At 48.2% G+C, this 13,461-nt stretch overlaps 1 protein-coding gene across 1 annotated transcript; it reads left to right on the top strand.

The window, feature by feature from the left end:
• Positions 1 to 1,260: 1,260 nt before the first annotated feature.
• Positions 1,261 to 13,133, top strand: LOC310837149 (SCO-spondin-like; the record flags this gene model as incomplete). Its single annotated transcript, XM_083757296.1, has 10 exons — positions 1,261 to 1,411; positions 2,433 to 2,592; positions 2,695 to 2,749; positions 4,575 to 4,688; positions 5,674 to 5,847; positions 6,924 to 7,054; positions 9,481 to 9,622; positions 10,439 to 10,603; positions 11,383 to 11,566; positions 13,079 to 13,133. Coding segments are annotated over 10 exons (1,331 nt in total), but the record flags the coding sequence as incomplete, so codon positions are not given.
• Positions 13,134 to 13,461: the final 328 nt, after the last annotated feature.

The following is a 13,461-nucleotide window of genomic DNA, read 5'->3' as shown; positions in this document are numbered from 1 at the left end:
TCTCAAACTTAATCTGTTACGGAAGTCCGTTCCAAAACCAAAGCGTTCCGAAACCAAGGTGCACTTTCCCATAGAAAGGAATGTAAAACGATTTAATCCGTTCCAGACTTTTAAAGACAACCTCTAAAACAGCAATTTCACATGAATTTTGCTACCTAACGAGACCATTGATCCATAAAATGAAAGCAATAATCAATGTACTGTACTATAAAATAAATAAGACAGTATTGTAGATGATTTAAAAAAAAATCTTACCTGCACTGATGATAGTCATTGTTTGGACGGGGGGCTTTTATCCATTTCCACAGTCACACAATAAATCAATCAGTCAGTAGCTGAACAGGGTTCCACATAGCCACAAAAACAAATAAATTGAAAAACCTTAAAAACAAAACCACAAAATAAATAGCAAAAACGAAAGCGCCAAACTTAATCAGTTCCGCAAGTCTATGTGACTTCTGAAATGTTCAAAAACCAAGCTGCAGCTTCTGATTGGTGCAGACACCCATAGCCGACAGCTGCATCGGATGTCTGGCTTCCAAAAAATGTTCAAAAACCGGAAGACTTACTTCCAGGTATTTGGAGTTTGAGAACCAAGGTACCACTGTACTGAGAAAAGTGTGGGTTCATCCTCTGTGAGGAATGAGCCCATGTGCTGCTGGCTGAGAGCCAGCAGACAGCAAAAGGCATCAAGAAAGTCAAAGGAGGAGTGAGAGGAAGATGGCTGCATGACCAGCCCTTTTATGGGGTCTGCCAGGGTCACGCCCACCTACCTGGTCACATGCAGGGGGAGGATGCTCTAGACCAGGTGTGACAGGAAGTCTTCCTGCCTGGAGCAACATCCCCTGTGTGTCCACTCTAGGCAACCAGGAAATGTTGTGTTTGACTGCTTCAGTGATGTTACATCCCACAAAACCTTCTTGTGTGGGGGGGGGCACGCCGTGTTCCACCCACAAGGCCAGCCTGCCCAGGAGACGCACTGAAGCAGCCACCTGGGGCACCAGAATCCTGTGGGGCAGCACCCCACAGGTGCCCCACTTGGCCCTGCCACCGCCATTGAGCTTGTCCAAAATACTTGGGCTCTTGCGATGAGCGAGGGCGGGAGGCAACTTTAATCGGCAATCGTTCTATATATTATAATAATTGTAATTCAACAACATCTGGGGAGACAGGTGGGGAGCTGCAGGTGTGCAGATGTGCCGGCCAGTGTCCCTCTCCCTATTGGTAACGCTTCCTCCCCGCTTCCCCCTGCCTTGCCAGTGAATTGCGGCTGGTCCTCCTGGTCGCCCTGGGGCGAGTGCCTGGGTCCCTGCGGGGTGCAGAGCATCCAGTGGTCTTTCCGCAGCCCCAACAACCCCAGCAAGCACGGCAACGGCCGCCAGTGCCGAGGCATCTACCGCAAAGCGCGCAGGTGAGACACACAGAGCCAGCGCATCGCTTGGAGGCCCCACGAGGTGCTCCTTTTTCATCATGCTTTTGCGGTATTTCTTATGTGGTTTTTTAAAGATGTTATTGTTGTGAGCCTCACATATATATCATAGGCGCCGACTCCATGGGGCCTGAGGGGGCCCGAGCCCCCTCAAAAATTCGTTTGGGGGGGCTCGCCCCCCCCAATAATTTAATAATATTAAATTATTAATTATGTTGGTATTTTTATTTTCCTTGTTTGACGATAGTTACCTTTTAAAATACATTCAGTAATGAGTTAAAACAAAGCCACTCCCGATCTAGAGAGGGGGTGGGGTTGCGGGCTCTCGACCCATCAACAATCTCGCGGGGCTGGCGTCAGCCCTGCGAGAAGCGGGGATTCCCCCTAGCTCATTAATATTCACCGCCCACGGCGGCAGCCAATCGGCTGCCGCAAAGGGCGGGCCCTCACAGGTTCACTTAAGGTCGGGGCAGCCCGGGGCTCGCCCCTTTCGTTCCCCCAGCAGCAGCGGTTTGGAGGTCTTGGGCCCCCCCAATATTTTTTATAAGTCGGCACCCCTGATTGATATATATATATATACAGAGAGAGAGAGAGAGAGAGAGAGAGAGAGAGAGAGAGAGAGATATGGTGGTATATAAATATATTTCATAAATAAAGCAGAATGACTTTAATCCTAAAAAAAATTCAACAACTTTGGTCGGCCCTCATGGCCCTTCACTTCATCAAATCTGGTCCTCTTTGAAAAAAGTTTGGACATCACAAATCTGTCATTCTCCTTGGAGAACATTTCTAATCCATGATCTCTCTCTCGCCTGCCTGCCATGGTTTCTGCCTGAATCGGCTGCAGCCAACCAGCAAAAGCCAAACAAAGAAAAAACTGATTTGTCTGCTCTTTCTTGTGGGGGGGGGAGGTTGCCCGGCTGCCTTTCCCCACTTACATGGGGGGTCCTGGTAGGAATCCACCAGCCATGATCTCCTGCAGCCCCTCCCTCCACCTTTGCAGGTGTCAGACGGATCCGTGCGAAGAGTGCGAGCACCACGGCCGGGCGCATGCCATCGGCGACCGCTGGCGCTCGGGGCAGTGCCAGGTGTGCCAATGCCTGCCCAACCTGACCGTCCAGTGCTCCCAGTATTGCCCGTACAGCACAGTGGCCTGCCCTGAGGTGAGTCTGGCACGTCCCCTCCTCTTCCTGTGCACCAGAGCGCAAGGGTGTCTCTGAGCATGCGCCGACTTCCTCACTGATGCGCATCCCTCCCTCCTGCAGGGCCGAGTCCTGGTCGAGGGCCGAGGAGACGCCTGCTGCTACTGTGTGGAGGCAGGTGAGCCCTCCAGGGTGGCAGGGGAAGGGGGCAGAGACCCTGCACCTCTCCTCCCACCCCACATCGGACAGACTCTGCAATTTCAGTTTTCTCCCCAGGCCTGTGCATTTATATACACTGGGATTGTGAATTATTTGCTGCACCGAATGAGGGATAAGTTTTAGAACTCTAGATGCAGGATTCACAGCTCAAGAACCCCTGACAGATGGATAGCCAACCTCTGCTTAAAAGCCTCCGATGAATCACAGAATCCTAGAATTGCAGGGTTGGGAGGGCTCCCCAGCGGTCATCTAGTCCAACCCCCTGCAATTCAGGAATCACAACTAAGTAGGTCAACCCCCTGCAATGCTCCAATTGCCGCTAATCCTTATCTTGCCCCTTGGGAATCTTATTCCTTGTTTTTTGAACTTTGGGGACACTATGTTCAAATCTTACAATTCCCAAATATTTCGTAGCATCCTGGAATTGTAGCGTTGGAAGGCAGCCCTGTTTAGGGAAGTTTTTAATGTCGGATGTTTTATTGCTTTTTTATTTTTATTACAGTCTTTTTCCTTCTATAAGACGCCCCCATGTATAAGACGCCCACTATTTTTGGGGACTCAGGTTTAAGAAAATGGGGGGAGATATAAGACATATATAAGACAGCCCTTAATTTTTGACATTATTTTTTAGGGGGAAAACCTAGTCTTATACACGGAAAAATATGGTAATACAGTGGATGCTCGGGTTGCAAACGTGATCCGTGCGGGAAGTGCGTTTGCAACCCACAGTGGCAGGTCTGCGCAAACGCAGGTTGAGATTCAACACTTCTGCGCATGCACAACCACCAAAACCCAGAAGTAACCCGTTCTGGTACTTCCAGGTTTCGGCGGTCCGTAACACAAAAAAACACAACCTGAAGCGACTGTAACCCAAGGTATGACTGTATACTGAAGGGAGCCACCCAGTGTGGCTGGGGAAACCCAGCCAGATGGGCAGGGTATAAATATTATTATTATTATTATTATTATTATTATTATTATTATTATTATTAATTCTCCAACCCCCTACAATGCAGCACTCACAGGAGTATTGAGGTAACAAGCAGATTAAACAGAATTCCCCATGATACGGAAGGGGGGGCATGTCTTCTTCACCTTCTTCTTCGCTACAATATATCCATTTATTTCCAATTGTCAATGTCAAAAGGGACTAAAATCTATAAAATTCATAGAAAATCAACATGCCAATTTGCTCAATTTCTCTAGGACTCCATGACACCTCCCCTGTCCTCCATAATCCCGCAAGCAAGGTGTCAAGACCCTAATCCTGTCAAATCACTCTGCCAAGCCTTTCTTCCAGGCAATGCCAGTACATGGACCATTGTCTTCTCATCACCGGCACTCAGGAAGCGCATATCTGTGCATATCTCCAGCTCTGCATATTCCCCCCTCCCTCCTCCATATGTTAATCCTGTGTAACCCAACCTCTTCTTAATGTATTCATGATGTAACTGGGATGTGTTTTGCACTGTATTCTGGGACATGGAGGGAAGTTTCAAAAGTTCATGTCACCCCTTTCTCGCGGTTCAATCTCGTCTTGAACCTGTTGCGCAATAAACTTGGATCTTCTGCAGCTTGCTCCTGTCTCCAGCTGAGCTCATTTTCCTCCGCAGGGACCCGTGGACACTTAGTCCGATGAGCTGGGTGGCAGAGCAGCCTCGCACCCAGATTTTACCCTAACACCCAGCTCAAAACCCTAGTTACCCCCAGGGTCTCGTGTTTGGTGGTGGCCCAGGGCGTCACCCCAGGATCTGCCCCACCCCTACTGTTTCCTTCCTATGCAGGTGAGAACCGGACGGCTCTGCCAACTGTGCCAGCCCTGGGACCCACCGTGGCCAGCCCGGCTGCCTTGACCACAGCCTTGCCCTTCAACACCTTCCCAATGCCCCCTCTCGGAGGTGAGACTCTGCGCGCATCGTTCCTTGCACCTGGGTAAATGCAGGCCTATGACTTGGGGCTTCTCGTCTTCAGCAACCAAGAGAGCCCCCTTCCGGGATGGAGGTTGTCCAAGAAAGGGTTGCTCCTCCCACTTGCTTGGTGGGCGGGGCTCTATATGCAAACAAGCTCCGTCACCTCGGACAGAGCACAGTGAATATGCCTCTGCCTGGTGTCAAGAGGCAGGGAGTCCCAAAGTTCAGGTCCTGCCACACTTTATCACAGAAAATTGTTGTTTTTTAAAATCTGCTTCTATTTTATTTATGATATTATTGTTTGAATATGTGTTGTCTTTATGGATCATTTTATTGTTTTATTCTCTCTGTGCCCAGCTTTTTGGAGAGTTGTTGTTTTTCACGATTTTATGAAACAAGAGAGAGAAAGGGAGGGAGGGAGGGAGGGAGGGAGGGAGGAAAAAAGGGAGAGAGGGAGAAAGGGAAAGCTGGAGCAGCTGATGAGCTCATCCAGAAAGGCTTTTCCAATCAAAGTGGACCCTTAAAAGAGATGTGATCAGTGTTGGAAACTGAGATGTGGGAGCTAAATGGCACCTTTAGGTTACGGGCACCACAACGGAATGTCTAAGTGCGCTTTTTAAATAACAATAATACAATGCTGGAAATGAATGAACAGCAGCTGAAATATTATCTTCATTTTTCACATGGTCTAGTTCTTCCCCTGCCCACCCCCCTAATATTCTTAAGGGGGTCTCTTCCTCAGAGAGTAGCTGGAAGTGGGGAGGCAGAAAAAGGTCCTCCTTTCCTTCCGCTCTGCAGTTTCAATCTGAAATCTTAGGCTCCCAGAGCTCAGAAACTCCTCACACTAATGAAATTCCCTGGCGCTATACGTGCCTAGAACAAGGGGAGTTTCGAACGCTGGGTGTGATGGGTTTCCAGGATGCCAGGCGCTCTCCTGACCCTCCCCCCACCTCCCTTCTGTGCCACCCCCCAGACCTGTGCTACGGCCCGCTGGGCATTGCCTCTCTGCCAGACGCCAGCTTCACGGCTTCCTCGCAGCAGCCAGAGAACCCGCCGCCCGCCGCCCGCCTCAACCGCGTCCTGCCCATCGCCGACCTCCAGGGCTGGGGTCCTGCACGTGGATCTGGGGAACCCAGGAACCTGACAGGTGGGTGATCCCCTTGCTCTGGAAGGAATCTCGCAGGAGAGCCATCTGAGGCTGGGTGGGGGCTGTGCCAGATTTAGGTACAGTGGAACCTTGAGTTGCGGACGTAATCCGTCCTGGAGGCACATCCGCAACTCGAAGCATTCGCATCCAGAAGTGCCATGTCTGCGCATGCATGCAGCGTGGTTTAGTGCTTTGCGCATGTGCAAGCAGCGAAACCCAGAAGCAACCCGTTCTGGTACTTCTGGGTTGCCGCCGGACACAAGACAAAAACACACAACCTGAAGTGGACGCAACATGTGGTATGACTGTATAAGCTAAACAAGCTATAGTTTAGGGTCCCACTCTCTTGGGGGTCCCCAAAAAATTTAAAGGAAAGAAAACTGGGTGTACATTTCCAAACTATAAGATAACAAACAAAATAAAGCGTACATCCAGCAACAGTGTTTGTGTGTTGTGCAGGCTCCTATGATGTAAGTCCTGGGCCCCGCCTGCTCTCTCAAATATCCCTGGTTTGCTCCTTTCTATATTTAGGGTGCCTACATTCTGCTATTTATAATTATTAGTACTTTGCATCGTATATTTACACCTGTCATTATTTCATGTTATAGGAAGTTTCTAGAGACTAGACGATGAGTCTTTGTAAATTGTGTTTCTAAAGGAACTTTCGTTCTTGCCAAATGCCAATGTGTTTGCATTACGAAGTTTGTTATGAATAAAAAATCCTTTTAAGTTAGAGCTTAATATGTAATTATTTCACTATTAATATACTTCTTCTTAATTGTATTTCAGTTCAACAATTAGCCTGCTCCCTCCACTATCACCGGTTTGCTCCTTTCTATGTATTGGGTGCCTACATTCTGCATGGACTGGTTGCATGGGGGCATGCAGCATGCGGCTGCAGCCTGCACTCCAGCCCAGTTGAATGTAGGTCAAGCTGTTTTCTAATATCAAAGAGTGCATGTAGACTGATGATCAGGTAGCGTAGACTAAGGGTATGAGTCTTATGCCTACTGATTGATTTCATGTAATGCATAATTTATTTATTTTGATACCATTATAAAATTGCCTTTCCTCAGGGGTGGTGGTGCAGGGGGCCGGATCCTCTGATGCCTACGTGACCAGCTTCTTCCTGCGGTTCAGCCTGGATGGCATGAGGTGGCACGACTACCACGAGGCCTCTTCCACGGGCACCGTGCCTGACCTAAAGGTGCAAGACCCACGTGGTCTATCTCATTTGCTTATTCTCCAAGGAACTCAAGGTGGCGCCCATGGTCACTTCTCTCCCTCCTCATTTACTCCCCCAACAACAGCCCTGCGAGGTAGGCTGGGCTGAGAGGCAGCCACTCGGCCCAGTGATCTTCATGGCCGAGTGGAGATTCGAACCCTGGTCTCTAACCCGGTCCTAGTCCGGCGCTCTAACCCCTGGCTCAAGAGGGTGGAGTGGGGGGAACGAAGTCCCTACAGCACTGCAGGGCTAGGATCATGGGCCCACAGGGCAGCTTTTGCCAGCATGGTGCCCTCCAGATGCTTTGGGAGGCAGCTGCCGTCAGCCCCAGTCAGCGCACTCTGGCAGGAGTTGTACTTCAGAATGCCTGGAGGGCACCAGGATGGCAAAGGATGCTTTCGGGACTCTGTGCGTCTGTATCTAAGACTGTTGATCTTATGGGTTTAGTTGAGTAACAGCTGTAGGACATCTGTATTGCATAGAATCATGGAAGGGACCCAAGGGTCATCTAGTCCAACCCGCTGCAATTTAGGAATCTCGGCTTAAGCAGCCACTTAAGCTCTGCTTATAAGCTTCTAAGGAAGGAGAGTCTACCACCTTTCAATGGAGAAAGAGAATGAGAAAGAGCCTAGGGAACAACTTGCACCTTAATACCAATGGATCCAAACTCCAAGAAAGAAGATTCCACCTAAACATTAGGAAGAACTTCCTAATGAGGAAGAGCTGTTTGACAGTGGAATTTGCTGCCAAGGAGTGTGGTGGAGTCTCCTTCTTTGGAGGTCTTTAAGCAGAGGCTTGACAACCATACGTCAGGAGTGCTCTGATGGTGTTTCCTGCTTGGCAGGGGGTTGGACTCAATGGCCCTTGTGGTCTCTTCCAACTCTAGGATTCTATGATTCTATGATTCTACCAGCAAGACAAAGGAGATGGTGTTGGGCTTTCGGAGGAAGAGAGGAGAACTAGCCCCGCTATGTGGAGAGAGTCTCTTCCTTTCAATTCCTAGGAGTTTATCTCAGTCAAGACCTTACTTGGAAAATAAACACAACCCAGGTGGTTAAGAAAGCCCCACAGAGACTCCATCTCCCCAGAGTATTGTGGAAGTACAATGTCAATCAACATCTGATGATCTCCTTCTACCAGTCCACAACAGAAAGTGTCCTTTTATACTGCATCGCGGTGTGGGACGCTGGTTTGACATCAACGGATAGGAGGTGCCTACAGAGGGTGGTGGATACGGCACAAGATATTATGGGCTGTCCCGTGAATCTGCTGGTGAGGAAAATTCTCAGGGATGATTCACGCCCTGACCGGCACTTACTTGACCTCCTGCTCTCGGGCAGAAGATATAGAAGCAAGAATAGTCGCACCAAGAGGGTAAAGAACAGCTTCTATCCGTTAGGCTGCTGAATGAAAAGATTCAGTTACAGAATGAAAAGATAACAGGGCAACTGACTTTGGGGTTTGGTGGGTAAACGAGGGGAATTAAGGCAAAGAGAGCTGAGTGGGGGGTGCTCGTGTAATCTCACTGTATACAAGTTGTACAAGTGACAACAAAGTATTTCAATTTCAAAAGAAAGAGAAGGAAGGAAGGAAGGAAGGAAGGAAGGAAGGAAGGAAGGAAGGAAGGAAGGGAAAGTGGTGCTGATAAGAGATGTGTTTAAATACATATTTTTTAAAATAATATTTATTAAGATTTTGGAAATTACAAAAAGAAAAAAGAGAAGTTAAACATAGAAAAACAAAAACAAAAACACTACATAAAACATTAAATTAACAAAACAAAACAAAAACCATTAAAAACACTTCCAATATTTTCGATCTTAACTTTCATACACTTGTTTCATTGACTTCCTCAACGCCTCCCTTTTTGTATTCCACTTCAATTAACTATTTCAGCAAGTCCTTTACATCTTCATCTATTTTCTGTCTTGTAGTTAATTTTAACATATTGTAACCTAGTTTCCCCCCCTTTTAATGCATTAACAATCTATCTATACCTAGTTCCTTCTAACATTTCTGCCAAAGCCATATAGCTTTATTCCACCTTTTTTCTAAAGCTCCTTAATTTTACAGTATTTCTTTAAATAATCTTTAAATTTTTTCCAATCTTCCTCCACCGACTCTTCTCCCTGGTCTCGGATTCTGCCAGTCATTTCCGCCAGTTCCATATAGTCCATCAGAGATGTGTTTAAATATAGCCAGGGTAGTGAGGTCCTCAGACTATGTCTCAAAAGATGGTTGGTCCATATATGTTTATTGATGACGAGGTGCTTTGTAACGTTGATATTAATACCGTACTTTATTGAAAAGTTTTTAATTATAAAGAAATAAAGTGATACAAAGAAAAAGAGATGTAACATTGAATGAGTTCTGACAATGGGGCCTTCGGTCTCTTCCCCTCCCTCTAGCTCTTCCAAGGGAACTTTGACGACTCGACGCCCGTGGTCAGGACCTTCCAGCGCATGGTGCGCGCCCGGCATGTCCGGATCCTTCCCCGCGACTTCCACAACGGGATCTTCCTCCGCGTGGAGCTGCTGGGCTGTGGGAAAGGTAGGATGGCAGGATGGGCGAGGCGTATTGGCGGTGGGTGACTAATAATAATAATAATAAAAAATTATTATTTCTACCCTGCCCATCTGGCTGGGTCTCCCCAGCCACTCTGGGTGGCTTCCAACAGAAGGTTAAAAATACATTAAAACATCAGTTGTTAAAAACTTCTCTAAACAGGGCTGCCTTCAGATGTCTTCTAAAAGTCAGATTGTTGTTTATTTCCTTGACATCTGGTGGAAAGGCGCCACCACCGAGAAGGCCCTCTGCCCGGTTCCCTGTAGCTTCACTTCTCGCAGGGAGGGAACCACCAGAAGGCACTTGGAGCTGGACCTCAGCGTCTGGGCAGAATGATTGGGGTGGAGATGCTCCTTCAGGTATACTGGACCAAGGCCGTTTAGGGCTTTCAAGTTCAGCACCAACACTTTGAACTGTGCTCGGAAACGTACTGGGAGTCAATGCAGGTCTTTCAGGACCGGTGTTATGTGGTCACGGTGGCCGCTCCCAGTCACCAGTCTAGCTGCCGCATTCTGGATTAGTTGTAGTTTCCGGGTCACCTTCAAAGGTAGCCCCACGCAGGAGGTAACGAGAGGAGGCACCACCAAACTCTGCCCTTCAGATATTTTGGGACTGCAGTTCCCATCATCCCTTACCACTGGTCCTGTTAGCTTGGGATGATGGGAGTTGTAGTCCCAAAAACATCTGTAGGGCTGAGATTGAGGATGCCTGAACTAGAACACGCACCACCCTGGTGATTGGGCGTTGCTGTTCCTTCTGTCTAAACCCTCAAACTTCCCCACCCTCCTTGCCCCCTTTCAGTGTCCCCAGAGCCTCCCGGGACCCCAACGGCGCCACCCACTGCCAGGCCTTGCTGGACCGGGGAGTTCCAGTGCCAGAACGGGCGCTGCGTCCCCACCGGGCCCCATGGGGCCATTTGCGACGGATTCAACGACTGCGGGGATTTCTCGGACGAGAGGCACTGCGGTGAGTAGCGGGCAGAGACCCCTTAAGAAGCGCGTAAAACCAAGCAATCCGTCAAATATATTGCATGCAGTTCTGGTCGCCTCCGCTCAAAAAGGAGATTGCAGAATAGGAAAAGGTTCAGACTTTGGTATTCTTTCGTAATATGGCACCCCATGTGAGGCCAAAATCTGGTGCCCCCAAATGGCCCTTCTCTCTCGCTCTCTCTTTGCATTTTAATATTTTTAATAAGTTCTATATAACAAGTTTAAATTCAAACATATCATTCACCTCCTCATTTAGGAGTCTCTGAATCCCTTGACTTCCCTCTGCCCTTCCATGGTTACCATTATCAATCTTTCTTTTCATCTGCTTATCGTATTTTGTCTAGTTTGTTTTAAGAATAGTAATCCATTTTTCCACAGTTTTGCATGATCAGAAGCATTACTCAAATCCTGCCAAAGTTTTTAGTTGTTTACGCTGTTCTCTTAAATACATTATAATTCCCCCCCCCCATTTCTTCTTAAAATCAAGCAGATTCCAAGTTTCAAAGATAATGTTGCTTCCTTCCTGCTAGTCTCTGCCAACTTCTGACAGCGGTCAGTTCAGTCGGTCAGCCTAAACTTTCCCTCACCCTTCGTGAGTTGCAAGCCTGCAGAAAGAAATGCTTCCCTTTCTTACAGGCTTGGTTACTGGGGTACGTTTCAGCAGGCTGGGTTACTTTTCTACACAGAGTTGGGGTTCGTAATAAATTCTGTTCGATCCTTCCTTCACTGGATCTGTGCTGCGGGTTCCCTTGGCAGGAGTCGGCCCGTCTCCAGAGCCCTCTATCCCAGGGGGCTGCTTGCCCTCCCAGTTCCACTGCGCCACGTCGGGGGTCTGCATCCAAGCATCCCAGAGGTGCGATGGGGTCACTGACTGCCCAGATGCCGACGATGAGCTCGGCTGTGTGCCGGAAAGCAGAGCGCCCTCGGCTGGGACCAGCAGGTAATGCATGGTGGGGGGAGTCTCCTTTAGAGCCTGCCCCCCAGCCTGGTATATGGGCTGTGGGTTTGGTGAGATAACTCAGTTGGTGGAGCATGAGATTCTTCATCTCAGGGCTGTGGGTTCGAGCCCCGTGTCGGGCAAAAGATTCCTGCATTGGAGGAGGTTGGGTTAGATGACCCTGATGGGATGTTGCCAAGGGAACGGGGGCAATTCGCAGGCCCCCAGCTGGCTCCAGCCCACTGGCTGGTAACCAGGCGAACGCCAGTCCTTGGAACAGCATCAAACAGCGACCTGCAGTTTCAGAACTCTTCAGAAGCTGGAGCACGCTCTAATCAGCAGAGTAATTAACTCTTCACAACGGAAGATGTTATGTACTGAGTTGAATAGGATCCAGAATGCAGCAGTCTGATTGGTCCTAGAAGAATAGGATTCAGAATGCTGCAATCTGATTGGTCCTAGAACAATAGAATCCATAATGCAACAGTCTGATTGGTCTGCAGGAGCCACCCAATCCGGCTCCAGGTGGAAGTGAATCCGCAACCTGATTGGCCTACAGGAGAAGCCCAGAATTAGCCAATCACGTGGGGCCCATTGTGTAAATAATGTATATAAAGCAGACGTTTCGGGGGAACTTCCATTCCTCACTACTATGAGCTGAATAAAGAGCATGAAATCCACTCTCGACTGAATATATTTCAGAAGGGCGGACAGAGACATATGTAAAGCATATTTACAAACAGTTTATTCAGCATAAATCAAGACAAAGAAAACATGTCTGATCTCCTTCATGTCTAAGAGCAGGAAGAACACTAAGCAAAAGCAATGCACAAACGGAAGTTCCCAGCAAGCTGTGCTGGAATGTAAACAGACATGTGACACACAACAACCCACATATCTGGTCCTCTTAGGGTGGAATGGAACATCAATATCCTAACAGCGATTGTACGATTCTACAGAGCTAAACTGTGGAACTCTCTGCTGCAGGAAGCAGCGATGGCTGCCAACCTGGATGGCTTTAAAAGAGGATTAGGCAAATTCGTGGAGGAGGAGAGGCCTGGCAAAGGCAGCAAGACAGGATGGCCCAGCTCTGCTTCTACAGTCACAGGCAAAACAAAATTTTAAAAAATTCCTCCCAGTAGCACCTTAGACACCAACTAAGTTTGTTATTGGTATGAACTTTCGTGTGCATGCACTCGAAAGCTCATACCAATAACAAACTTACTTGGCCTCTAAGGTGCTACTGGAAGGAATTTTTTTATTTTGTTTCAACTACGGCAGACCAACACAGCTACCTACCTGTAAAGAGTCAGAGGCAGCAATTCTTCTGAGTACCACTTCCTGGAAGCCACAGGAGGCAAGCGGGCTCTTGCACCCGGAGTTTCCCATAAGCACATGATTAGGCAGGCTTGGCTAAGCAACTGACCCTAGAGAGACATTCCTCCACCAACGATCACTGTTTGAGAGCTTTTGTGGGGAACCCCTTAGCAAAAGTCCTTCCAATATTTATTTCAGCTCCTGGACCTCCGAAAAACAGCCACCAACGCCTTCCGTGCCCCACGCAACTCAGGTGAGAGTGCCAAGGGGAATCGAGGCAGGATGGATGGGAGGGGGTTGCTGAGGACCCAAGTTTCCAGGAGGGAGGGAGCCAAGGACAAGTGGCTCAAGTGACAGGCGAGGACTGGGTTCAAATCGCCACTCAGCCAAGGGGCTCGTGGGCTGGTCTGGCGCTGCTTACCCTTTTCTTTTCTTTTCTTTGCTTTCCCTTTTCCCCTTTTCTTTTTTTTAAACTTCCATATTCATTCATCTCTTTATTTATCTTTCATTCACTTGGACAACATTTCTTTTCTTTTTTAAAAAATAATTTTCATTGGTTTTACATATAATCACATTACATA

Source organism: Podarcis gaigeae (assembly GCF_964106915.1).
Source record: "Podarcis gaigeae genome assembly, contig: HAP1_SCAFFOLD_274, whole genome shotgun sequence".
Lineage (NCBI taxonomy): Eukaryota > Metazoa > Chordata > Lepidosauria > Squamata > Lacertidae > Podarcis > Podarcis gaigeae.
This window is presented reverse-complemented; position numbering and strand designations above follow the sequence as displayed.